General features: G+C 37.5%; 6 protein-coding genes and 1 pseudogene across 7 annotated transcripts; 4 read left to right on the forward strand and 3 right to left on the reverse strand.

Moving 5' to 3' along the window:
- Positions 1-607: 607 nt before the first annotated feature.
- On the reverse strand, positions 608-1,181 carry GCK72_010269 (uncharacterized protein; the record flags this gene model as incomplete). Its single annotated transcript, XM_003104066.2, has 3 exons — positions 608-700; positions 872-988; positions 1,080-1,181. The coding sequence occupies 3 exons, from the start codon at positions 1,179-1,181 to the stop codon at positions 608-610; spliced, it is 312 nt and encodes a 103-aa protein (XP_003104114.1).
- Positions 1,182-7,122: 5,941 nt separating this feature from the next.
- On the forward strand, positions 7,123-8,067 carry GCK72_010270 (uncharacterized protein; the record flags this gene model as incomplete). Its single annotated transcript, XM_003104144.2, has 6 exons — positions 7,123-7,218; positions 7,270-7,425; positions 7,468-7,608; positions 7,653-7,733; positions 7,777-7,866; positions 7,915-8,067. The coding sequence occupies 6 exons, from the start codon at positions 7,123-7,125 to the stop codon at positions 8,065-8,067; spliced, it is 717 nt and encodes a 238-aa protein (XP_003104192.2).
- Positions 8,068-8,410: 343 nt separating this feature from the next.
- GCK72_010271 (uncharacterized protein) lies at positions 8,411-12,388 on the reverse strand (the record flags this gene model as incomplete). Its single annotated transcript, XM_003104027.2, has 8 exons — positions 8,411-8,582; positions 8,626-8,937; positions 8,984-9,347; positions 9,394-9,969; positions 10,017-10,549; positions 10,999-11,621; positions 11,667-12,272; positions 12,323-12,388. 8 exons carry the CDS (start codon positions 12,386-12,388, stop codon positions 8,411-8,413), a joined length of 3,252 nt encoding a protein of 1,083 aa, XP_003104075.2.
- A 9,660-nt stretch (positions 12,389-22,048) lies between these two features.
- Positions 22,049-22,797, forward strand: GCK72_010272 (uncharacterized protein; the record flags this gene model as incomplete). Its single annotated transcript, XM_003104128.2, has 4 exons — positions 22,049-22,094; positions 22,178-22,303; positions 22,347-22,441; positions 22,567-22,797. The coding sequence occupies 4 exons, from the start codon at positions 22,049-22,051 to the stop codon at positions 22,795-22,797; spliced, it is 498 nt and encodes a 165-aa protein (XP_003104176.1).
- On the reverse strand, positions 22,651-27,135 carry GCK72_010273 (annotated as a pseudogene). Its single transcript has 6 exons — positions 27,037-27,135; positions 26,716-26,994; positions 26,465-26,536; positions 26,310-26,415; positions 23,056-23,205; positions 22,651-22,763 (listed from the first exon to the last, which is right to left on the reverse strand). Coding segments are annotated over exons 1-6 (819 nt in total).
- Positions 23,031-23,465, forward strand: GCK72_010274 (uncharacterized protein; the record flags this gene model as incomplete). The annotated part of the gene is made up of 2 exons (XM_053727776.1): positions 23,031-23,219; positions 23,262-23,465. The coding sequence occupies 2 exons, from the start codon at positions 23,031-23,033 to the stop codon at positions 23,463-23,465; spliced, it is 393 nt and encodes a 130-aa protein (XP_053587353.1).
- GCK72_010275 (uncharacterized protein) lies at positions 23,635-26,122 on the forward strand (the record flags this gene model as incomplete). Its single annotated transcript, XM_053727777.1, has 3 exons — positions 23,635-23,703; positions 23,756-23,855; positions 26,037-26,122. 3 exons carry the CDS (start codon positions 23,635-23,637, stop codon positions 26,120-26,122), a joined length of 255 nt encoding a protein of 84 aa, XP_053587354.1.
- Positions 27,136-27,910: the final 775 nt, after the last annotated feature.

Raw genomic sequence — 27,910 nt, forward strand, 5'->3', positions numbered from 1 at the left:
AATGGAATGGGATTCCTGATAGTTATTAAGTTCGAAGTAGTCAAAACTGTTATTCCATAAAGTTAACCTGAACAGTATCTTCTCGATCTTCGCGTCTTCTGATCAGTTCGAGTTTTGAAATCGAAGCTCATTAGCTCCAGAAAAGTTCAGATGATCTGAATTAAGGAAAGTTGCAGGCAAACCGGTTAACATTTCTTACAGGGGACCGTCTTACTTTATTTTTCATGTTTTATGATTTCTACTATTTTGCAGCTTGATCTGGAGTTATTTTTTATATTTTTATTATTAGCTGATGAATTACAAAAAAGAAAGTTACATGTGAAAGCTTATAGCAAAGAAATCCAGAGGATAGGAAACAATTATGGGGAACTTTTTTATGCAAATAGAAAAAGAAATTAGTTTTTTTGATCAATCAAAATATAGAAACGGAAAGGTTGCAGTTGAGCCATTTTGTTTAAAAAATAATAATAAAAAAGAAAATGCGATGGGCGGAGTCGATAAAAGATGTAAAATAACCAAGATTTCGAGTATCTGAAATTAAAACTAGGAGAAGAGAAGAAGATTGAAATTGGTTGTCAGGGGTTGCCAGATCCAGTCAAAATCCGTTTTACTTGCGACAGCAGACACAACGGATGAGAGAAATAACGAAGGAAGCGAGGAAGATGACTCCGAAAAGAGCAAGAACAACCCAGACCCAGGTCTGAAATGTTATTTGTTTAGATGAGAAAATATATATCTCTTCATGTTTTTCCCCGTGGACAACGTTGTAACACCGACCATTTGTTCAGGTCAAATAGTTTAACAGTGCCCTTATTCCAGACAAAAACATTCCACAGCTACTGACCAATCTCCTTCAATAATACTTGCTTACCTGAAGTCTGAAACAGCATTCCTTGTTGAGTTCTTCACAGCACTTCCAGTAGTGGAAGATACTAGATGTTCCACACTTGGTTCCGACCAATGGGACTGGACAATAAGTGTCTCCGTCCTGCAAACAATAATTAGGTAAGCTTCAGAGAATTCGATGGCAGAATTTCATCCAAAGTTAAATTAAGAAACTTCTAAACTAGATCAAATACCTTAGTAGTTGTAACCTCATTGACTGCACTCTTCACATCGTGTTCAACATTTGCAGCCAAGGCGATTCCAATGCATGCAGCAAGAGCAATATAGGACATCATGATGGTAGTTCGAAGTTCTGAAAACTCAAAAAATATTATCACGATGTTTTACTTTTCAAAAAAAAAAGCAGATAAGAAAACGCTTCCGTTTCCTTTTTTCAAAAGAAGGCATGAAAAGAAAGTGAAACGACAAAAAGTGGGAGAAGTTAGCGGGTGGTTTTCTTTCCTCAAAAGAGAGATAATTTCACAAGATTGTGGATGCGACTATGTGATGAATAGTATATGAAATGGAGAGAAATAGACAGAAAGAGGCGGTCAGAGATTAAAAGAGGATGACAACTTTTTAGTGGCAGAAAGTGGGAGTGGACCCTAAAGATAGATGGATGTGTTTTCGGTTTGTGGTCTTTTTTGAGATGAAAAAAAGTGGAAAGTGGGAGAACGAAAGTGAGTGGGAAGTGTTTCATAACGAATCACCTCTCGGTCTCCTTTTTTTCAAAAATTAAGAGCATTATTGTAATTTTTATCACCGTTTGAAAGTTAAAATTAAAAGAAACAGGAAAAGGACGGAATAGAAAAACAGGCGGATTCCAAAATGATTCAAAACTTATAAATGTTATTCTGATCCATTTTCAAAATTTCAGAATCTAGTGACAGAATTACAAGAAACTTCAGAGTTGATTCTTCCAATTGTTTCAGAAGAAATTCTTCTTCTTTATTGAACATCACTGAGAAATGAATGAAAAATGCCAAATAGGTAGAATCCTGTCTCGAAAAAAAGAAGTTTGAAATGTATTCAGGTTGCAAAAAGTTGCAATAAACACAAGTAGTATCCTCTCTTTTCTCAAGTATTGGTCGAATTCAAAAAGTGTTGTGAAGGACGTTTTTTGTTGTGTAGGAATCGATACAAAATGAGGAGAGATTGAGGAAAATGAAAGAGGAAAAGAGGGAAAAAGTTTGATCAAACAAACAAAATTTTACACGATTTCCGAATGTGTTCCTTCTGTATTTCTCTCTGTTTATTCACTTTTCTATTCGATTGCCACGTCATGATCTGATGGTCAGAAGGGGGAAAAGGTTGAATGAATTTGAATGAAAACAGAAGAAGTCATGTGGAGAGATCAGATGACGTGACAGAACTGTAACGAAAGAGAGAAGAAGAGCATGGTAGAAATATAAAGTTAGGCAAACATATTCAACACTGTATACTTTCAGAATAGGGCAAATTTCAATCAATTTGTTGGAGGGACTGAACAAGACATTCTGAGACCAAAAACTGAATTATTTTGGGTTCGTGTTTGTGTCCATAAACATGTACATTTGAAAGTGTTTAAGAATGCATTGCATGACTTTTCTCAAGAAGATCTTTGGCGCTTAACGTTGTTCGATTCGGTTGGAAATTCAGAGAAATTGAGAAGAAGTAATTTGTTGGAGATTTTGAATGAATACGAAAGTAGACAGCGATCCGGATGAAAATAGATTTCAAAACCCAAATTTTAGAATTCAAAATCTTTGTGAAACATATGGACACATAGGAAGCAGGTGGTTTGATAAAGGAAACTGACACATTTCATATTGTTTTTATGTGATAGATGTTGTTTTTGATATGATTTCATACTTGAATTGGAAAATTTGCATTGTTTCGAAATGTTTACATCGAAAATCAGTTGATTCAAAACAAAAAGAAATAAAATAAAAAGAAGAGAACAAGATATCAAAGAAAAATGGATTGGAAATTCGAAAAAAAGGAAAGAATGATTCGAGAAAAAAGAAAGGGAAACGACTATTATGGGAACATGACAGGAAACAAATGAAAGTGAAGAAAAGAGAACAAAAAATAGAGAACGAAAAAAAGAGAATTCGTTTGGTGAGTTGTTCTCGAATTATTTCTATTTGAAGAGTTCATGATGACAACGAATAGAAGTTTTCGGATTCAAAAAGAAATCGTCAAGTCTTTTTCAGATATTGAGTTTGTATTCTTTCTCAATTCACCAGCAAGGATACTGCTAAAAATTTAAAAACAATACTGAAATTTCAAGTTCAAATAGCGACAGTAGGTCTTAAATCAAGTTTGACTTCTTCTAGCGCTATTCTTCTTCTTTTCATTCAAGAGGAATCTTGAAATTCGGATTCATTTCGTAATGATTCTCTAGTGGAAGTCAGTTGAGAGGCTAGAAAGGAAAAAAAAACAAGGTCGCATCGAACAATAAAATGAGTCATTGACGAGGAAAGAGAGAAGAATAAATTTGAATTCAAAAAACCTATGAAAAACATGATTGGATAGATTGAAAGTGGAGAGAGACTTACAGAGATTCGGAAGTTTCCACTTCAAACAGATGCATCTAAAAAGTTTACAAATACAAATAAGTCGTCAATTACAAAAAAATAGTGTAAAAAATATGTTTCGTTCCATAGATTGATTGAGGTAAAGAATCTTAAAACGAGTACAGTATTCTTCTCGTCATCTTTAAAATCCATAGAAACTGGGTGCCTATTTTATTGGTTTGAGTAAAGAATTCTCGTGGTAGACAGAAGGAAGATCTACTTTCACTAAAAGCTTTTCGAAATCGAAATCCAATTACATCTACTCATTCCAATTTATTTTCTTCTTCCTTCCCTTTTTTCGAATACTCTTTACTGCCACGTATCATTAATCTGAAATGAATTAAATTCTAAAATATAAATGAAATGGTGCACGAGTACTTCACTTGATTACTTTTTGAATTAGTAACAAGGAAAATAGTAATAGTCAAACAAAACATTCATTGGTATCGTTTGTTGTTTTTATTTCGGTCTTCTGGTCAGATTCAGATATTTCACGAGACCTCAAAAATGGGCGTTGAGGGGGAAAAGGGACAAAATGTATAGAAAGAAAGAACGTAAGAAGTGGAGAGACACAGTGAAAAGACAATAAACTAAAGAATATAATTGTTCCAGGACGTCGAGAAAAACTGGATATAACTTTCAGGGCGTTGGATGTTTTGTGTTGGGTATAATAACTTATTGAATGATTCAAGCCGTTTCGACATCAGATTGAAAGAGGATTACGGTAATGAAGCAACCATTAATAAATACGTATTTCAAACAGAAATAATCTCCAAGTTCCTAAAAAAAAAATTCAAATAGAGTTACCGTATACAAGATTACAACAGTTTTTCGAAGACTAAAGTAGTTCTCACTGAATATTTTCTGAAAATACGGTAGTTTTCCGAAATGAGTTCATTCCTAATACAAACAATCATGAGAATAAATAAGGCTCTTCAATTAAAATAATTTTCAATTAATTTTCAATATAAACGTTTCTTAATTATATCCTTTTCCTGCTTTAATTATCGTTCATATACATTTAATTAGACTCATTTAACTAGGAACCAACCAATAATAGAACTAATGTCAAAGCATTATCCACATTTCTTCTTTTTTCCAGTGAAATAAGACGAAAAAAGTTAGCGAGAAACGTGCCAGAGGCTAACGAACCAAACTAAAATACCGTAAATACTGTATTATAACGGCATGCCGTTATATTTTTCAACTGTCTCCCAGAGAAATTTTGAGATTTTAAAAACTCATTAAATTTAAACGAAAAACCTTTTTTGGGCATTCTTTTTGTTGATCAAGACGTTATCAATCACGTTGCTTCTAATCAGAAACAATAAAAAACACCGGGATATTCATATTCATGAATTCTGAGTATTGATGGGGTGCCGTTATAAAACAGGTGCCGTTCTATTACAGGTGCCGTTATAATACAGTATTTACGGTATGTCGCCACACGCTCATGAAATTTTTCGAAAAAGGAAAAGGCCCGCAGGAGGGAAAGAACGAAAACAAGATATATTTGCTCTTGTTTTTTCAGTTATTTTTCAGCTTGAATTTTTCAACGAATTCTCTTCATAATAGCAGAAAGAATAGCATTTTCGAGTTTTTGCAGAATCTCTGAAATTCTTTTACAGATTTCAGTGAGAGAAAGAATAAGTCTGAATAGAAAAATAGGAAAAATGAACAGTAAAGTAGAAAAAAGGAAGGTGAACGAAGGTATCAACAAGACGGTAAATATTTACACTTTGACCTCTTTTAAGTATTTCGGAATTGCGAAGAAATGAAAAAAACAAGAAAAGCAAGAGACTTCTCATTTTAAACTGATTTCAATTGATTCAAACTTCTCGAATCTACAATTTCAACCAATACTTACAAGGGAACCTTTTAAGTGGGACCTAATGCCAGCAAAAACGACCTATACAGGTCGAAAGAGGATGTTTGAAAACCTATAAATCAACTTTCAAAAGTTGCTTACGTGACCTGTAAGTGGCTGAAATCTCGACCTGAAAATTGACCAATTTTACCATTGATTTGCTGTATCTCCTACCACGTTTGTAAAGACTACGGCGGCAGTATAAAAACGTGTTCGAGTGGCGCAGGTGGTTAGAGCCTAGGAGGAGAAAAGTTTTGCCCTGGTTCGACCCCTGCACCATTTTTTCTTTTTTTTTGTTGATTTTTCCCACTTTTTTCTGTGATTTTTTCGAATCTATCATATAAGTTTTTTGTACTACCACCAACGTGATTCCCTTCTAAATCCATTTCAAATGATGATTATGAGAAATTTCTGCCAGTTGACAGATGAAAGTGCTAAAATTTATAATTTATGATAGATTCCAAAAACTAATTTTAAAAAAAGTGGGAAAAATCAACAAAAAAAAAAGAAAAAATGGTGCAGGGGTCGAACCAGGGCAAAACTTTTCTCCTCCTAGGCTCTAACCACCTGCACCACTCGAACACGTTTTTATACTGCCGCCGTAATCTTTACAAACGTGGTAGGAGATACAGCAAATCAATGGTAAAATTGGTCAATTTTCAGGTCGAGATTTCAGCCACTTACAGGTCACGTAAGCAACTTTTGAAAGTTGATTTATAGGTTTTCAAACATCCTCTTTCGACCTGTATAGGTCGTTTTTGCTGACATTAGGTCCCACTTAAAAGGTTCCCTTGTTAATGCATTATTATGACTTATTGCATTGCAAATTGCTCTAAATTTCTCTAGTTTTTAAAGAACATCTTCTCATTTCGGAACAGTGAACTTGTATATCCTACAAACATTCATTCAGTACATTCTGTGAATCTCTCTCCGAAAGATCAATAGAAAACAGCTAGAACGAGTGCCTTTTTGGCCGATGAATGTACCATGAAACAAGTTTCGATTGACTTCGGAAATGTCTAGAATCTACAGATTTTTAGATATATTTCATTCATGCTTCAAAGAAAGAAAAAAGAAAAAAACGAAGAAAAAGCTCAATGGTGTATGAACAAATTGTGGTGGATGTGGTTGTTTGGGTCCACAATTCTCTCCGAGAATCGCTCCAAAATTGCTCTTTTTCTGTGTGACGAAGGGAATTTTGGGAAGGGATTTCATAATAGTTGCGTGATTGTTGGGAGCAAGAGAGAGTATTTTTTCTTTTTCTCTATTCTGAAGCTCATTCGGAAGAGCCAAACTGAGAAAAAGAGCAAGAAAATTCAGATGGCTTTTTCGAAGAAAAAAGAAGTCGACGAGGACAACGATTACAAATTTGTGTTGGTGTATAGCAGAAACCGAATGATACGAAGCATACGAAGCAGTGTCACGCAATCAGCCTCTGAGCTCGCAGAGCACACACAAACAAAATTTGAAAAAAAGAGAGAAAGTACTTTACACAATGAGCAGCCACATGTTGTGTGGCTCATCATTTTCTCACAATTTTGAAGAATCGAGAAAGTAAAAAGTTACACTTTGCAGGGAAGACACGAGGTGGAGAAAGAAGATCGAAACTACTGGGTATTAGATAAGGTTAAGTACAGTAACCTCACCAGCACACCTTAATTTGAATTCCCTCTCAAAACTGTCAAGATGGCCTAGAAAACGTTTGTCGTGTACTCTTTTCGGGGAAACCGCCACAGCGCCAAGACATATTTTATTAAGTTTTGAATTTCCATTTGTTCCAACATTTTCAGAAGAAACAAATTTCAGAAAAAAATGGAGTTGGAAACGGGTCAATCTACAGTTATAGAGATTAAAAAAGACAATGTGAAAGAACTTGCACAGGTTTTAAAAACAGTCGTCTTCAAGGATGTGAGTACTCTCATTGATAGTTTCCTCTCAAATGTAAACTCATTATTTCAGTTTGGAATGTTGTATGCTTATGATTCCGGTCTCAAAATCACTGTCGACGACGGAGCGTATCAACAGGCTAACGCTTTCCTGAAACCACCATTTTTCTCAGACTTCAAAGTTCGAGAAGATAATATTTCGCTTAAACTACCACTGAAAACAATTTATGTATGTTTCAGATGTGATTCATACAACCTTATTTCACTTCAGGAGTTTCTCAGCATTCCTGAAGGATACACAAATTCAGTAAAACTGTCATATTCTGGCATGTTTGACCCGTTGAAGCTGCTGATTGAAGAGGGTGATGGTTGTGTTATCAGAGGAAAATTCAATAGTTCAATTGCAGATCAGGTAAACTAATCATTTTAAATGCTTATTTAATTCTTCTTTCTCAGGAATTGGATTTCGAATTCGATGATGCCGCAGTTGTAGTGACCTATTTGCTCAAAACACAAGTTTTAAAAGAAATTTTCAAGGTACAACGTTTGTTGTTTCGGGTTTTTGAAACAAAAATTTCAGGACTTCGATGATACTAGCAAAACCGTTAAAATGCAGTTCTCGAAATCGGTTCTTTGTTTTACAACATTTGGAGAAGTTGGAGAAACCATTGTACTTACAGAATAATCTTGCTGAAAAGCTTAATACTCCATTATTCAGGTATCAATTCCATCCCGAAGCCTGCAAATGGAAAGTGTAAAATGTTCAGAAGAAGTGGAGTATTCTTATCATTTGAATCTTCTACAAAGAATGAATTCTGCATTTGCTCTGGCTTCAAAGGTAAAGTATTCACAGGATATTTTCCAACTTTAAAAGTTAAGCTAGTTCTTCGAGTCGATGAACGTGGAGTGCTCTCTTGTCAATTCTCTATTGATCACGGCGAAGGTCGCATAAGCTACATCGAATTTCTTACTGTTCCGACGGCAGAAACTGATGAATGATTTTTGAATTGAACTATAATAAACGATTATTTGTAGCATATTTAAAATTCATTGAAAAGATTATTGAGCTACCAGTAAAATGATATGGGACACATGACAGTCAATGCTACCGGAGAAATTGAAACACATAAAAAGAGCTGAGGGGGAAAAATTAGGAGACCGTATTTTATAGAAGGGTAAATGTATTTATCAGGCATGATATGATGTTATGTTGTCTATTTTCGTGAACTTGTGGCGTCATCAAGACCGAAGAGCATACGAATGTCAGCCGTAGTGAGTTTGTTCATTTTGCGAGTGGCGGTGCCATCCAAAACAGAAGCAGCCAAAGCAAGTTTTTTCTCCTGAAGATCCATGACACGTTGTTCGATTGTCCCTTTGACGACCAATCTGAAAAATGACTATATTAGCAGAAAAGTTTAACATTTCTCACCTATGAATATGAACCGGTTTCTTTTGGCCCATTCGATAAATGCGATCACATGCTTGTTGCTCTAATGCAGGATTCCAATGCAAATCGATCATAATCAAATGATTTCCTCCGACTAAATTGAGTCCAACACCACCAGCAGTCAATGAGAGAAGCATAACCTGAGCACCTCCCTTTTCTTGATTGAAACTGTCAACACGTTCTTGACGATCTTTAACCAGAACTTGACCAGTAATAGAGGTGTAATTGTGCCCCCCGTTTTGAATATGCTTTTCGACAAGATTAAGAACAGATGTCCATTGTGAGACAATAACTCTGAAAAAAGGGACTAATTCACCAGTATTTACTCAATTCCACTCACACTTTTTCTTTTCGATCCAAAATATCTCTCACAATTTCAAGAGTCTTATGCATTTTGCAACTAATGTAATGAGGCTCAAAAATGACAGTCGGTGATTCTTTTTTGGGTATCATTTCTTGTTTTTGCGATCCGTCTTCATCACTTCCATCATCTAAAGTCAATTCAGCCATCGTTTTCTCCATCAAATCTTCAAGCTCGTTCATGTCTACATCGTCATCACCACCATTAATTTGGAAAGCATCTAAATCCATTCCAGACTTAGTGATAGAAAAGTGAACACATGCTTGGCGAAGACGCATGAGAAGAAGGAGAATGCACGACATATTTTGAAACTTTGAGTTTGTGGCCAGATTTCGAGGTCCGACTGAAATAAGATCAGTGGATTACTAATGGTTATCTCCATTTCTTACAGTTATACGGATTGAGCATTTCATTTTCAGCAGCTCCACGCTGTCGTCGTCTTCTAACAAATCCATACATGTTCACATCATCCGCATTAGCAACGATTTGTTTGACCAATTTTTGAGCTCCTTCCATCATAATAGAATATCCGTTAGCTTCATCACCAGTCATTTCTAATTCATGAACTTTTACTGTTTTTGGTTCCAAATTCACAATTTTCTTATTCGTCACAGAACACGTTTGATCTTTCGTTCGACGGAGTAACAAGTTCTTTGAAAGCAAATTGACTCGATCTGCCATGACTGTCTTCATTGGCATGATAGATTCTGCCCAATACTTTCGATCACTGAACAATGGGATACGAAGGAATTTTACCAAACTGTAGAGATCCCAGAGATTATTATGAATCGGAGTTCCCGAGAGGCACCAACGGGAAAAAGCAGCGAGACAGCAGACAGCTTTCGAGCATTGCGAGAGGCGGTTTTTGATTGCATGTGCTTCATCAAGAATGACACGAGACCATCCAATTTGGGCGAGAGGAGAATCGCCTTTGAAAGTGCGACGTCGGCGTCTCGATTCATCGTCTGCAATTAGTCGGTTTTAAATTTCAATTGTGGAATATAGTTACAACCTGAAACGTCAGAATCTGACTCCTCCTTAGCACCGGCCTTTTTCTTTTCAATCAATTCATTTGCAGCAAGAGTGTACGTTGTAATAACCACATCATAACGTGCCAGTATTTTCGGTTCGATTGCTCTCTGCTTTTTGGTTCCATGGAACATGAACACTGATAATTCATCTTCTTCTAAACGTCTATCGATTTCTGCCTCCCATTGGTGGATTAACGAGGCTGGTGCAATAATCAAAGTTGCATTCGAAGGAAATAGACCTTCATCCTTTACAGCTTGACGTTTTTCTTTGTCAGTCGCGTCTTCGCCTGCTGCTTTTCGAGCTTTACGAGCAGCTTTTTGATAAACGATAAGTGAAATCATTGAAAGTGTTTTTCCAAGTCCCATGTCATCGGCCAAAATTCCACCTGGTTGTGGTTGACGCTCTCTCCAAAGCATCCAAGTCAATCCAGCTTTTTGGTGGGGCATCAGTTCGATCAGTAAACCTTTTGGAGTTTCAGTCAAATCTGTTTCCGCTGGTATGGAGTGAGTGGCGCTGAAAAATATGTCTTAAACACACGCTAAACTACACTTCTGTTTTGCCGTTGCTTTGTGCTGCGCTGAAAGTTTTTATGACTTTCGTGATCAGAAATCACGGATGATTTTGTTGAATCTTTGCAATACATTTTCATCGCTTTTTGCGGGTATAAAAACAGCGCGAACAAGAAGCGAACAAGTAATTCGTCATCTACAATGAATCTTTACGCTGTACTCGTTTTTGCAATGATGATTATTTCTTCTATTGCTGACACTGAGATTTTCCAATCGTTCGGAAAGCCAACGCAGTCTTCAAAATCTCATAACGGAAACAAGGACGGAATCATTGTTGGAGACCCGAAACATTAATTTCGATTTGTGATATACTTTTGTTGCAAGTGAATAAATATTGAACGCATAAATAATACAGTTAATGTGTTGAAAGTTGAGAAAAAAACTTTCACTTACTCTGCTAACTGTTGCGTAAGTTTGTCAGATATCTTGCTGACCTTTCGAATCTTCTCTTCTGTCATCTTTCCACCCATGACTTTCCTACCATTTTTATCGAGCATAGCGCCAAAATCTTGCTGCGGGAGCGGGTCAACGAGATTTTTTGGAGCAGGCTTAGTTGGAATGATCTCCTTCTTCTCTTCCACGTTCACAACAACATCTTCTATATTGTTCGCCTTCCTTCTTTCTATTTCCTTTCCGATTCCATCCAGATTTTTCATCAAACGTTCACCTTTGTCAGGAAGGTTATTTTTGTAGATTAAAAGTTGAGTGATTTGCTCTCTTTTTCCTTCCAGTGCTTTCATTGACATTTCTTCATACTCTGATGCCGTCGGTGGAGAAATAGTTTCATTTTTTGGGGAAACGGCAACTAATTCTTTCTCCGGTGAAACAATAACCTCCTTTAGTGACACCGGAGATATTCTTTCTTTCTTTGGAGAACCCTTTGTTGGTGGTGTTTCGGACTGTGACATATCTTGAAGATTGGAAGTTGGAAATGGTGTTTGCGGCGAGTTTCCGTCACAAGTTTGATCGGTACGCATGGTGGAACGGTTTGGAGTCGTCACCGGAGAATCGATAGCCTAAAATATCTAATGATTGCTTTGTGATAAAATTTCATTCCTCACCATAGACTCTTCCGGATCGAAATTCGTGTATGCCGGTACCTTTTTAACAATTGGTGAAAGAACCGAATTCACCAGCTCGCTGCTGTTTGGAGATTCAATTTTGTTTTCTCCCCATCCATTTGCACGAGGCGATACGTCCGACTCAAAGTCCTTTTTAGGTTTCAATGTTTTACGAAGAAGCCGTTCACGCAGTTGCTGTTTCGATTTCATGTCATTTGAATCTGCCAATTTTTTGGTAATCGGTGTGTCCGGTTGGTCCTCGTTTGATTCGATAAAACTGCGAGAACGATCGTGGTTACTGGTAGAGTTTTTCGAGCTACCATAAACAGTAGAAACGTTTCGAGAAGATGCAGCAGAATTATTTTTCGAATTAGGAGTGGAAGTATAAATGCTTGATTGACGGGAAATGTTCGGCGAGAAAGATTCAGAAGGTTCAGCAACCGTATCAGGCGGATTGGAACTGGCAATTGATCGCATTGATTCAGTTTTTGAAGTATCAGGGTCTTCACTTTCGACATCACTTTCGACAATTTCATGGTCTGAAGAAGGGGTTGAACTGTCAGATAAGCGTTTGGTGACACTTTTCAGAGGCGGTATTTCAAAGCTCTGAAAATATTTTTAATATTAAAAGATCATCACTACTATTTATATCTTACATCTGGTTCCTCATCTTCAGAAGAGGAGGAAGAAATCACTAACCGACTTGGACGGTACGACGACATCCTAGAAAAAAATTATACACTGAATGAATACATCTAAAATTCAACAAATTAGCTGAGAAATATGATTTCAAAAAATTTATAATAATCTTTGTATAAACTATCCAAGAATAAATATTGAAGTCGCTATACGACGGATCACACTCGGTCCTATTGCTGAAAATGTATAACCTGTTAAAAATTGTTATGCTCACAAAAAGTTTCATGTGGATTTTCTGAAGATAGAATCAAAAAATGGTTTCAAAACTCAAAAATCTTGAACTAGTTTGATCAAAGTTAAAAATACAAAAATGGAAATTTCCGCGGAAACTTTACTTTTGCCACAGAGCGCAAATGCGCCAAATTTTTGGGGAGTGGAGACCCCACAAATTCCGAGGAAAAAAAACTCCTGGGAAACGAACGCAAATTAGCAAGATTGCGCAACTGATTAGCCAATCAGCGCGCTTGGCCCCGCCTTTTTCCCAGGAGTTCGTTTCCCAGGAGTTTTTTTTCCTCGGAATTTGTGGGGTCTCGGGGAGTGCGGGGGTGCTGAGACCCACCGATTCCAAGGAAGAAAAAATGGATGGAAAATGAAAATGATGGAAAATGAGCGGTCTTTAATTGCAATATCGCCGCGCACTTTTTTGGCGGTTTAACTATTTTGCTTACGAGTTTTGACATACTTTTTTGTCTCACGTAAATGATTAACTATTTCAAAATACGGTATTTAGGATTCTGTCCGTGGAAACATTTTTGGGGCATTCGACTAAAAATGCGATAAGTAATATGAATTTATACATTTCTGTTATTAAAGATGAATAAAACTTAACTTTGCGAAATAGTTGTTAGTTCTTGTGATGCACATTGAAATTGCATATGTACAAAACAGAAAGCCGTTGAGACAATAAACCAAAGACACACATTCTAACCCAATTTTTGACTAATTCCGGTGCTGAAATAAGTTCAGACAAAGAAGATTAAATAAAAAACATTACGAAGAAACAAGAAAGCAATAATGATCACAATTAAAAAGGTAGTTCTATCAGAAAAGGCTCGTGCAAGTAAACAAAATAAATTAGGGATTTGAAAAAGTTCAGGGCTGTTGTTGTTGATTGGGATTGTATGGAATAGGTGTGAAGTATGGTGATTCCTGTGATGTTGGTGGACCAGATGGTGGGTTCTGAAACATGAAAATTACGAACGAATGCAGATTAAAAAAATACTTCATTTCTCATCTTAAATAAACAAGCAATAAACTTACACCGTGGGATGATGTATAGACTTGCGAGAACGCACTATTTGCAGAGGGTGAGACTATTGGATGGTAGGACGCAGGGTGGGATGGGAGTGGAAGTGGATTAGCAACCGAAAACTGTAAAAATAGATAATATTCAAACCTTGATTTTCGAATATTTTCTTCTCACCTGTCCATGCACACTGGGATTAGCTGGATTCACCGGATGTTGTTGGTGCTGATGGTATTGTTGAAATTGGTTGGCTTAATAGAAAACCAATTGCCTCAATTAAATTTCGAGTCACTCACCATAATGTTCCGCATATTGTTGTTGTTGATGATGAGCGTACTGTTGCTGATAGTAGGCTGCTGCTTCTGGTGAATATGGGTATTGCTGTTGCTGTGGATGAGGGTATTGCGGTGATTGATGCTGATGTTGATTTTGGTAATTCTCAAATTAGATAATCTAATTCACTCTCTTCAAACGAACTCACCGGATACTGAGAATACTGCTGATGAGGATCAACATGTTGTTGTTGATGATACTGATCATAATGCTGTGGCTGACTTATTTGTTGATTTTGTCCTGGCGGACTGGATGCAGACGAAGAGTCAATAACATGTCTTTGTGGTGGTGATCCGATTGGAGAAGTCGGTCCAGAGTGAACAATGACTTCAGTCTTAAAAGCAAATTTATACTAGCTCCAAAAACTCATGCTTACCAATGGAACTACTGGTTGTTGGATAGGTACAGGTGCAGTTGTCACAGATGAGTCTTCTGGACATGTTTCAAGCTGCGAAACTAAATCTGAAGTTACAGAAGACGCGGAAATTGAATGCTGAGTCATCGAAGGATCTGACGAAGAGGTTGCTGCAGTTGAAGATGTTGGTGGCTGAAGAGGAACATCTTTTAGCATTAATCCAAAATTACTAAAATCAGACAGACACCGCTCCACCTAGAGCCTCATTACTGCTTACGAGAGGAAGCACAATTATTTTCAAAAGTTATCAGAAAGAACTCTTCTTGAGAATCATTGGCTTTTCAGAATAAAAACAGATTGTTCTCATTCTGTCATATGAATATTAAGCCAAAAACTCACTTCAAGACCTGGTCCATGCTCTGTTTGCGTATTGGAGCCTAATTCAGACTGTGCCACCTTATCAGAATGAGAAGTCAGTTCTTTGTTAGGTGGATTAGGAATCGTATCTTTGATGAGTTGTGGCATGAATCGATTAAGCCTTTCTACAGTCATTTCGTACAAATTCGGAATGGCAGCAAAAATTGAAGTACTGTCCATAACTAACAGCATGTTTTTCAGTGACTCAGGAACTGCTTCGTTCAGGTTTCCACAACTATCAACACGCAAATATTGTTCCATATAGTCCAGTAAAAGCATCCACAAATCAGGGAATGATTCAAGAGCTGATAAAGCAGAAAGATGATTGAGGAGTGTTTTAGCTACTATTTGGAGTGTGCGAACTCGTGTATCTTCCATGCCAATAGGATCCATAGGAGAAAACGGCTCGAGCAATTTCGTGAGCAATGGGAATAAAACTTCTCCGAAGCATGATTGCCACTCAGCTGCTCCAAGTGTGGCCATGTTAGCAGGGAGAAACGCTCTCTAAAAATGTTGCCATACTAAACGGAATAAATCTAACAATGAGTACCTGTAAATGTGTCAGAGCGGCAGCTCTTACACCTCGCCTGCAGTCGCAACTAAGTCTTCCCATCGCTTGGAGAAGTGGTCGCCAAATATCTGTCCAAATAAAAGAAACCGAGGCCATGTTCCCAGTGTTGATACTCTCTTGTTGAGCCCATTTAGCGAAAATAGCAGGAGTTTGAGAGTGAAGTTGTGAGCATAAATCGAGCAAATGAAGAGACATCTGAACAGATACTATATGGTAAACACCGCCGCTAAATATTTCACCTGTTGATAGTTAGCTGTCAGCTGTTGCTCTTCATTTCTACTATCATCAGCTTCTTCGGTGACGTCTGTTGATAAATCCTTCTTTTTAGTATGATGGGCATGATGATGGTGATGTTTTTTTGTGGATCTCTCTTCAGTTACCGTACTTCTCAATCGATTTTGAGCGTCGCCACTTAATGGACCAGCTGCATATACTCCTCCATCCAAACTAGCCTCGACCATCGTTCGTAGGCATTGCAGACTTGATTCAAAATTATCGGGAGTCACATGAACCGCATCGCGAAGTAAGAAAGCCAAACATTCGCATACTTTCAAGAATGCAGCAGGCTCATGCCTGCCAAGTCCATTTCGAAGAACAAGACTTCCATATTGGCGGAAATTCTTTTTGTGTGCATTGGCTCCAAGAGCATTTAAAGCTTCCTCGGTGGCTTTTGCAGCATCTTTGTGATCGAGATGGATCCAATCCGCGGGTTGCTTGTGGCCACCAGCTAACGATCCAGCAGAATCAACACGACTTTCCAGATCACTAGTAGAGTCTGAAATATATAAACTAACGAAATTAGCGATAAGTTTAACATATAGACTTTGCTTAAGCCCTAGGGATTTCACATTTTTGAGGAAAAATTGGGTTCTTATTTTGAAGCTGGGCCTTGAAAATTCTGTCTCGGCCAGACCGAACTTTGACAATTACTGGTGGTACTTGCTTTTGGAACTCGGAGAAATAGAACTGTTACAAAATGGAACTGTCTAATATAGAACTGCTACAAAACAGAACTGCTACAAAACAGAACTGAACAAAATGGAACTGCAACAAAATGGAACTGCTACAAAATGGAACTCTACCACTGGTTTTGAAAACGCTTATTGGGCTTATCTAATATTATTTTATTCAGTTTTTTGTTGACTATGAAATAGACAAAGACTATTGTCGCAACAAAAAAGTTCCGACATTTTTTCCCCCTCGGTGTTTGCGGACTCAAGCCAAAATTTGATAATTTTGGCTTGAGTCCGCAAACACCGACGAGGAAAAAATGTCGGAACTTTTTTATTTCGATAATATATCTCCATGAAATAAGTGTTTTGTTCGACTTTTCCCCACGAAAATTGGTTCTAATTCTTTTGAAAAGTCACGAATGCAAACGCGCTCCATACGAACAAGAGTTCCATGTTGAAGCAGTTCTATTCTTTTCAGTTCCGTTTTACCGAGTTACAAATTTTAGCAGTTCTATATTAGACAGTTTCATTTTCTCACAGTTCTATTTTGTAACAGTTGTATTTCTCCGAATTCCAAAAGCGAGTACCACCCAATTACTTGTACAAGTATGATTTAAACAGACACTTACCGTAATTTCCTCTTCTTCGCTCTTCTCCTTCCGAAGTGTATGCTCTCTCGTCATAACCAGCTCCACCTCCTGTGGCGCTTCCTTCTACATCTGAATATGCATTTCTCTGATCTCTTCCCACTTTTAGGTTCTGTTTTTCTATTTGCAGTGCGTATTCATCTGGGAGAACGGCTGCTCCTGCTGCTTCGAGAAGAGCGAAAAGTACAGCCCAGTGCTCCTTTTTGTGAACGTTTGCTGCATTAGCACGAATCAGTTCGTATAATCCAAATGCGATTTGACGACTAAAAACGAATAAAGCTTTCGGAGACAGGCGAAGAAGCATGGCCAGTGAATGAAGAACATCATCGGATACCGTGTTATCACGGAAAAGATTTCGATTCGCCACTCTTAGAAGTCCAACAACTGCACGTTCAACCAACACTGGACAGCGGCCAAAACGAGGCGATAGAAGCCATTCCAGATGACGACGAACATGAGGCCATACTAGTGGAAGACGATCTTTGTTTTCCAGAGTGATGGATACGATTAACTCAAGATAGAAAACTAGAGCATCTTCATCTTCTCCACTGAGGCTGGCCGTCTAAAAAATTGTTCTATTAAGAAGGCGTGTCAACAAATAGTGTCAACAAAACCTTTTGTTGAGGTTCAGCTTGATCCACTATCATCGCACTATTGGCTGCAATCGAAGAGAGCATTTCTGCGAGCGAAGTGCTGGTTAGATACTTGCTGTCAGCCACTATTTGAGATGGTCGACATTCAGAAATTACTTGTGACGCGTGTTTCATGGCACTAAGTTGTTCCTGGGTGGGCTTACGGCGATCAACTTCAGAAGACCCACCACCGAGACCAAACCATGAAAGAAGGCCAGAGTCATTGCGCGTATTAGGCAACTCTCTGAAAAACAGATTTTAGAATCAGTAATAGGGAGTTTTTTTTTACTTTTGATGAACTCTTTGAATGCTAACCCATCCTTTTTCGTCAACATAATCCTCAACTTCGATCAATTCAGCCGGTAACAAACGTGCACGGAATAATTGAAGCAATACTTCACACAGATTCCTCCATCCTTCACGTAAAATGTTTCCATTCTCATGAACCAAGTAGAAAAGAGTTCGAGTAGCTAACTGCGCTTTATGGTTTTCTCCAAATGCCAAAGAAACAACTTCAGGAGAATGATTTGCAAGTCCAAGTGAAGATCCCGAGTTTCCAATGTTTGAAACATCTATCATCGATCTGTGGCGTTGAAGTTCCAAGGAATCTTCAGCTCCACCTTCACGCATTGAAGTGAGTGTGGTGAACTTGCACAGATGGATACACAAGTTATCGAACACTTCTTTCATTCCATAATAGGCAGATATTTTTGCACATTTTCGATATCCTGTGAGAGCCTTTTGAAGAATTTGTTCGTGTTCAGACTTATCAAATACGTAGCTTAACGCTGCCACGGCTGGCCCCCAACAAACTGCGAATAAGTCATGATCATTCCATCCAGTCGGTGCATGGTAAAACGATCCTTCAGACGTTTCTCCACGGCGAAGTAAAACTTTCCACATGTAATCTTCTTTCACACTTCCTTTCTGTTCAGCAGGCATAACGATCTCTTCTGATTTGATAGCTTGGTACATATCGGCAAGCATTCCAGGATCGAAATCTTTGGATCCATTTGTTCCAGATAAATTCTTTTTGAAACAATCAACAGTCATCGGAGGTTGATTTCGTTTAGCCTATAATGTTTCATATACACTTCACTTGCGGATATTTTTTAACTACTAACCTGTGGATTGTGCTGATCAACATTAAGCATGATAATTGCATATGAGAGTGTAAATGCGGCATCAATATGATTGAATGGTTCATTGTTAGCCATCGACCATTCTTCAGAAAAATGTTGCATAACGAGGGAAATTTCTGCAGACTCTCCAGGCAAACGGAATGTTTCAAGGAACATACGGAGGGCAACATCGAGACGAGTGTTCTCGAATGGAAAGCTTTTTACAAATGCCTTCAGAGTCTGAAAACATAACAATCATAACTAAAAATAGTGTGGAGAGTGGTGACGGATGTTTCAGTCCAACTTCTCGAATAACGGGTAAATCTACATTTCCGACTGGACTTGGCCCGGCCCGAGACAAGTATTGTTTCAGTGAACGTACCTCGGCGTGCTTTCGGTTGCAAATGTAATCAGCAATCGCTTTCTTGTCCAATTGTGGATTAGCTCTGAGCCACTGAACCAAACTATCCTCGTCGTGTCCAAGAATACCCTTTTCTCTTAGAAAAGCGATGCCTTTCTTTGGACTTTGATTGAAAAGTTCTGTTCCTTCAGCAATAAGTCTTTTACGTTTCTTCTGCTCAATGATTTCAGTCATGGACGGAAGATTCGTTGATGGAGCGTGTCGATTTGAACGGAGAAGAAGAGTAGAAGTCGGTGGAATCGGAGACGTGCTGGGGAACTTCTCACGAGTGTTCCCAGTAGGTGTGTTCATTTTCCTGCCAATGTCGTATCCACTCAGAACAGGTAGACCCAGCTTCTTTAAACTGAAAAATTCAGGTAATTATTTGCATAAAGTGTAATGAGACTAACTCTTTCTGTTCTTGTTCTTTACTAACTTCCCCTCTACCATTTTCTCGATCTTCACAGTTCTGTTCAATAGTTTCTATGACAACTAGAAGGGCATCAAGAGAAAGAAGAGATGCTGTATGACCTCCGAGCGTTGGGAACGAATTTTCGACAAGGAGCTTTGTAAGATCCTCAAAAACGTTTCTGAAACAAAATGTCTGAATATAAAAAATGTCTGAATAACAAAATGTCTGAAATTGCTTTGAAAAAATTACCCGCAGTAGAGATCACAATCAAAGTTCAAATACATTTCTGTGACAAGTCCAGGAATTCTCCATAATTGAACCAGTGATTCTAGAGCCATTTCTTTTTGCTCTGTTCCGCTGTTGGTGTGATTTTTTTCCGATAAAACAATAGTTTGTAACTTTTTCAGGTAACTTTCCAACTGGAATTTCAAATGCATTCTCATCGACTCGAAAAGCAAAAAGCAGCATCGGTTTGTAGCAGCTAATACGGGGAGCTTCTCCGTATCTAGAAGCTGTAGGAGACTTCGACATAACTCATTTCGGATGAGAGGCATCAAAATTTCATAGTTGGGGAGAAAATCAGCAATCGCTTCAAGTGCAACAATAAGAAGATTTAACCCTAGAACTACCATAGACTCAGTATTGTGACGGTCGAGCGGATTAATCATTGTTATGAGAAACCTGAAATGAAATTTTTTTGATAATGCTTCATGAAACGGCTATACCTGAGAAGTTCTCTGCAACATGGTAAACCATACGGCATTTTCTCTTCTCCGCTCACAACTTGATCATTATCATTTGGATCTTCTTCATCTGAGATTATTTCTCTTTGTAGACCACCATGAGTTCTAAATGGGCGTTCTTCCTCGCCAATTTCAGATTCAGAATCAGCTTCCTCTCCTTCAGAGTTTCGATCTTTTTTCACTTCTCCCACTAATCGATCTGGGTGGGTAACCGTATCGACTGGGGGATCAGAGGTTATAACAACATCATATCCTGAAACATCGAAATCGAAACACAAACTACTAAGTTTATCAAACACAATCTCACCAAGTTTTGCGGCACCATCAATCTCTACTTCGGATGTAGCAGTGATTAATTTTGTTGTTTCTGTTGAATCAGCTTCAGCCTCGTCAAGTCTTTTTTCTTTGTGCTCATAATGAGTTGATAATTGTCGCTTCTTTTTCCGTTTTTGACGTTTCTCCGTAGGATTCACCTTAAATAATTTATACGTTGGAGAATGATGGTTCATATTAATTATCTAACCAGTTGTCGAATATATGGGTGACGCGTATCTTCAACAAAGGTAGGAAGTCTGGTGAAAATCAGTTGAGTCATATCAGCAAGAGTAGATTCAGCAGCCTGAATTTCATGAAAAATTATATTTATAATCAGGTGACCTATTTTCAGAAGCACTATCAGTTTCAATGTGATCGTTTAGTTCATGAAAGCGCTATTTTAGAACAATGTTTAGCTGTGTGATTTTAAAGCACAATATTGGAATTCGACTCACTTTTCTTAAGAGAAGCGAGAGGTTTTGTTCAAACACTATTCTGAAAGATGACTGCATCATATCACAAACTGCTTCATTCGAGAGAAGTATACCAGGTGGAGAAAGAAGTAGAGAACGAAGAACCTAAAATTTATTTCAGCTCTTGGTATTTATGAAACAGATGTTTTTTAATTTAAAAAAAATTAATAGTTACCTGTAAAATTTTGAAAAGAACACATTCATCACTTCCAGTACTTTTTCCACCGATAAACTTGGTATGAACAACTGCATATGCAATAGATTCGACAGCATTTGCTGCTTTGATACTACTCGCATCGATGAGACCATAGTTGAGAAACTTGGCAACAGCGGCTAGAGCGGCTTCCGTTATGGGACCATTAGTATTTTGTGCTTTGATGACATCGAGAAATGGAGAGAGGAACGTTTGAGGATTCATATCAGCAAGATCAGCAACCTGAATCAGTTTGATTCTGGTTTATTAAATGCCGCACTTGAACTATGTTTATGATCTATGTATGAAGTAGAAGACGTTTCTGTTGTTGGAAAACTAGATACATCTGTCTCCACGTACCTCATTCAAAACTTCTTTCAAGTCAGTAAAGTTTCTGAGCAGTGGATCAGTGTCTTCTAGAGTTGGAGCTTGTGATAATTGATACTGCCTGAATACTTTTCATATTTACCGACTGTTTTTGGATGATGTGTTTTACCGTCGAGCTTTGTTGAGTAGAGCGACGACGCAGTTGGCTTCTCCCATGACGATGTAAACTCCATTGGTCGCCATCTTTCAGTGATGACGACCTTCTAAAACTTTGATTAGGAGTTGGAAAGTTTGAAAAAGGGGTTTGAAAGAAGTAACGTTTAAGTTCTCTTTCGAGATCCGGGAAAAGGCGATAAAATCTAGAAAAAGTCGACGGAAATTACACGTCACGTGCACCGTTTTCTGGTGTTTCATACGCAAACACACTGACGCTAGATTGCACACAGCCTGAACGCTTCAAAAATTGTTTATTTTTTGTTTTTATACTATTAATGGTCAGCTGATCCAAGAACTCTCAAAAACTTTTTTAGTTGTATAGAAAATTAATGGCGCAAACGTCTACAATCAAAAGCCTGTGGCATTTCACTAAAGGTTAGTTTTATCGAATTAATTTTTAAAATATTTGTCTACACTCTAGCCTTCAACATTCTTAGTTACACAACAATTTTATTCAGGATCGGCTCTAATCTACTGCGTCTGTCACACCTTCGCTAAGCATGTTGGAGAATTAGTAATCTGTAGTGGGCCTTCAATGCACCCGGCTGTTCAAGACGGAGATTTCGTGCTTTCTGAGCGTTTAAGTGAGTTTATATCACCTTTTCTGAAGAAACTGAATAATTTCAGCCATCAAAAACAATAATGTGCAAATTGGTGACATCGTTGGTTGCGAGAATCCTCAAAAGGCAAAAGAATTGTTATGTAAACGTGTTGTCGCAAAAGTAAGCTATCATTCGAGCTTTATGCTGCATCGAAACTAACTTTTCCGAGGAAATATTACTTTGACACATCATTTTAATCATTCCATTACATTTTAATCTTCGAAACAGCCCTTTTGTATTTTCAGGAAGGGCATCCTGTAGAATCGCATCTATTACCATCTGGGCGTGTACCGATCGGCCACGTTTTCGTCGTAGGAGACAATCTAGCATTATCCACAGATTCCAGACAATTCGGTCCAGTACCTGAAGGTCTCGTTCAAATACGTCTTACTCTTCGAATATGGCCACTCAACCGCTTCGGATGGGTCTCCGATCATTGGTTCTGGGATAAAACCGATCAGAACAAAAAAGGATAACATTTTATGTATATTCGTCAGTTTTTAGTCATAAATTATGGTTTTTCACTGTCATAAACTTTTCTGGTAGTATTTATAAGGTTCTCCAAAATTTTTTAGGTCGATGTCCAAATACCTTACCTTATTTATTCAAACTTTCAAACGCGGTTTTTGTGCAAGTTGCAAGTATGAGGAAAGTTACTTTTCACGAATGTCACATTGGTTTTTCTAACAGAAATCATCTACAAGAAAACATGGCGGATCGAATGACTCAATTACAAGATATGATTAACGAGATGGCTTCACTCATGACAAATGCAATCGGAGTATTGCAAGCAACAGCTCCACCGTGCGAATTTGGAACGATTTCACAGGAGCTTGAAGACGAACCAAACTGTGCTATTTTTGCTGCTAGTATTGCCAAATCTGCTAAAAATATTGAGGTAGCCTCGGTTTAAAAAACATGAATCAAAAACTATTTACAGATTTTAATCGACTCATTTCCAATTGAAGCCGGTAATATGGAACAAGAAGTCGAAGAGAAAATGCTAGAAAATAACACTATTCAGGGAGAAAAAGTCAAAGAACTGAAGGGGTTGGTCGTGGAGAGCAAGGATCTAGTGTCCATCGTACAGAGCAAACTCTCTGAAATTTCAAATATTCAAATGACTTCCCGTCCAAATGAATAGAATGTTGAGTTCTTAATGTATGAACAATGATCTCCACTGAATAAACTGTAATTTATAATTTACCTTCGAGTTATTGAGTATCTAGACCTTTCTATGAATTTGGAACTATATGTTATTTGTTAATGTTCGATGTCCTTTTGTGGCAAAAGAAGTTTTCCAGATGAGTTCAATGTCATCGGAAGAAGAGGAACAAAGACGAAGAGCAGTTCTCCGAGAACGATATTTAATTTTTCTGCAGGTAATTTGAATTCTGAAACTAGTAGCACTATTCATCAGTTAATACATTGTAGAAGGCGATAAACAAGCCAGCTACGGTTGATATGTGCGAGAAAACGACAGCCACTGCAACTATAAAATCTTTTCAACTGTCTTCAGAACATGTTATCGTTAGTAAGTTTTTTGGGTATATTTATGGTGTGTCCAAAGTTGCTACAACGACAAATCTGCGGCGTCCAAAGTTGATCTGTAGGTTTGTAGGTTTTGCAGGTTTCGCAGTTGAAAAATTAATGGTGTGTCCAAAGTTGCTACAACGACAAATCTGCGGCGTCCGAAGTTGATTTGTAGGTTTGTAGGTTTTGCAGGTTTCGCAGTTGAAAAATTAAGGATGAGCAATAACGCATAACTGCAAACCTGCAAATCTACAAATCAACTTTGGACACCGCAGATTTGTCGTTTTTGCTGTTTAGTAGCAACTTTGGACGCACCATTACTTTTCGTCCCCCCCTATATTGAAGAATGACCCCCCAAAAAGGACCTGGGAAAAGCCCCCCAACCTGAGGCCGTATGCATGAACATTTACCTCGAGGTAAATGAGCAAGGTAAATCGTTTACTGTGGTAAATTTGTAAAAAAGGGTATGCATGAAAAATCGGCAGTTGAGGTAAATGCGTTTACCTTGGTGAAAACATTTACCCATCTTTTTTGCGAGTAAATGGGATTTACCGATCCACTTACAGTAGAGCTAGTGAAATTATCCTCCAAAAAGAACACGATATTCCCAGATTTTAGTTAAAATTTTTATTATTAGTGCATAGATAAAGAATAGGGCTTCATTTTTATAGTTGAAAATTCTTTTGTACGTTCATTGTCTAACAAGTTATAGTCTATCAATGTGAGCAGCTCCAAAATCTGTTCTTTTAGCAGTGAGAAATTGCAGCAATTGCGATATTTCACTTTGCCTATTGATAGCTTCGTAAAATGTGTCCGTACAAAAATGCATGTATTACTGTAGTAACACCACGACTTCCATCATATTATGATCAAAGCACATTTATTTTTAACAGTATTCCAAGACCTTCTTCGGTTATCCAATGTACTATGGATATGCCTTCATACACATGTATCTGCGGTTCGATTGTAGAACGCTAATAGAAAAACTCCACTTTTCATTTTATAACTTCAACTATCATCTTCATGAATGGAAACTAATTCCTAATGGGGCCAGTACGCTACTTTTTCTAGCTCTGTTTGAAAGACAAGACTTTTGAGATATGTGATAATTTCAGATGGTGTAGTGTCATTCAGATTGATGTAATCATAGAGTGTTTCTTGAATTTTGTAGTCTATGAATGGTGTAGTCAATGAGAAAAGTATAGTGAGTGAGAAAAATGTAGTCAATATTGAGTTAATATTGACTAGTTTTTTCAATGGGACATTATAGTCATTGAAAATGTGGAGTCAATAAGTCTATGCAGTCATTGAGATGTGTAGCTAATGTGTTTTTGAGGGAAATACAACTCCATTTACTGAGGTAAATGTTTACCTCGGTAAAAATGTCTTGTGAATACGGTAAACGATTTACCCCCTGTTTACCTTGGTAAACATTTACCACGGTAAAACGGTTTACTTGGTAAATGTTCATGCATACGGCCTCTGATTGATTATTGACCCCCCACCCATTGAACATTAGCCCCCCTCCCTTTTCTTTTTTTTCGCTTATACTCGTGAACCATTTAGTCCAACATAATTCAACTATACCCGAATCTTCAGGCTTAGGTAAAAAGACCCGGAAAGACATTTTCGGCATAATTTATATTTATGATGTTCAAGCTTATAGTCTGAAAACGTGCTTCCATTTGTTTTATTCATAGTGTGGAATTCAATAGTGGGGGCCTGATATTCTATGATGGGGGTCTATTGTTAAACAGTGGGGTTTTAAAGTCATTAATGGGGGACTGATATTCAATGATGGGGGTCTAATAATCCATAGGTGGGGGACCGATGTTCAATGGTGGGGGGCTATCGATAAATGATTACAGCTTAAGATAAACAGTAAGAATTACAACTCCACTTTCGGTGGGGGGCTCTAGGGGGGTGGGGGCGATAAGTCATGAATACCAGGTTCTTGAACAATCGTCCCCCTCTTTGTACTGGTGGGGGGTCATTGTTTCACACCAAAATAGAAGTAGAGCCCCCCGCCGTGAGGGAAAAGCCCCCACCTGTTTTGTACTGGGTGGGGGGTTCTTCCTAGGTAAATTTCAACGTGGGGGACTCTACTGATGTGGGGGGCGATAAGTAAAGAATCCCGTTTTTTTCAACCAGATCCAACTGTTTAAAGTTTTATCTTTTCCAGAAAATCTGTCGACGCCTGTTGGAGTTCTTGACAAAGCAGTAATTCGATCATCTGATATTGTCAAAATCAGTTTCAGGAATTCATGATATCAATTAATTACTATTTCTTTTTATGCCCTATTTCTTTCTTAAAAAAGCAATAAAAACTATAAATATGCTTGATTCTTTTCATCGTAACTAAATACAAATAATCAAATAGTTCTATTTGAAGAAGGTGCCACTGAAACCGTCATTGCAACCGCTATGCTCCTTTGTCGTCGTGTTACAAAATTACGGTAAGGTGCCACGTAGCAAATAGTAAGGATGGGATCAATAAGGCATGGAATAACACATGTTGGAAACGGAATGAACTCGGCGATTTCAAATTCAATAAGAATTCTCTGTAACTCGGAAAAAAGTAATAACTGAGAAGACCACAACGTTTCCTACCTGGGATACGATAAAGTACATCACATTGGGTATCAAACATATCATTGGGAACATTGCTTGCATTGTTAAAGCCTGAAACATTATTTTAAGGATCTATTCACGAACAATAACGATATTTAAGAGGCAATCTCTGACTGGCTCGAGCACAGACCTACAGGCTACATTACACATCAGCCAAACTGATCCATTTCAGCTAATTTTTGATAGGGAATCAAACACAGTAGTACAACACTATTCTAAGAATAACTTACTCTGACCAAATCTAAAGACGATTTCTTCGTTCTCTCACTCAAATGAGTTTGAACTTCATTGATTTGTTTAAATATTTTATGTCTCCATATCAAAATAAAAATAGGTAGAAGATACGGAATTCCCATTAAAATTGTAGTATTTATGATATATATCAAACGACTCGTTGATTTAAATCCTCCGAATTCTCCGTAAGTTTTCAGAAGGTTATAACTTGGATATGCTCTCTCAGTGTTCATAATCACTGTTGGAAAATCATACGGAGGAATTATTATTGCGATCTTAAATGATTTTTATCATGTGAGATTCAAAGGAAACCTTACCAACATTCCCAATGGAACAATACATGTTAGTCCGAAGTTTCTTGCCAGTGACCAATTTTCACACTTTCCATTACAAATTAATGAATATCTATAGTACATTGATAGCAGAATTGATAAGTTTGTAGTACAAAGAAACAAATTATAAATGTTATAACAAATAAATGAGACTTCAAGAGAAGCGATTTGAAGTGGTCCGTAAGGAAGAAGAGCAACGGATTCACCAGCACTTATTATTCTGAATAAGTATATATAGCTAAACATGAAACATATGAATGCGAACCTCATCTGAAGAAGAAACGAAAAAATGATGAGAAATGTTTCATTGATACTCGTATTGAGGAGAAGTATTCTGAAATATATATATATATATATATATAGAAGAAAGGTTTTGAATACTTCTTAAAAGAGGAGGGTAAACATTTTCTAATAGGTTAGCCTCTGCTCAGATTCAGATATTTGTTTTTATGCAAGATTACTGTAGGGCTATTGAGTCAAATTATTAAAACAAACCTATAAGTACTGAATGAAATAGGGGATTTAGTCCAGATGAGAATTATTAAAATTAAATTTAATGGGAATGAAAAAATTCCGAATACAACATAATAATAGTTTACAAGCATTGAAACATCCATTCAAAACTTTGAAGCGACGACTGAAAAAAAAGAAATGAAATCAAAAACCAGATCAAAAGTTCATAAACAAGAATGAGAGAGTTCATTGGAACTAATTCGGGTTCTCATGACTTTTTTGAGCATCAAAAGACCTCATCGAGAAAAAGTAAAAATGAGTTCATTGAACTGATTGCTAATTTCCTGCCTGATTAATCTGAAATAAATATTTTCAGTGATTTCGAGAATATCGAAAGGAAAACTAA

Source organism: Caenorhabditis remanei, chromosome III (assembly GCF_010183535.1).
Source record: "Caenorhabditis remanei strain PX506 chromosome III, whole genome shotgun sequence".
In the NCBI taxonomy this organism is placed as follows: Eukaryota; Metazoa; Nematoda; class Chromadorea; order Rhabditida; family Rhabditidae; genus Caenorhabditis; species Caenorhabditis remanei.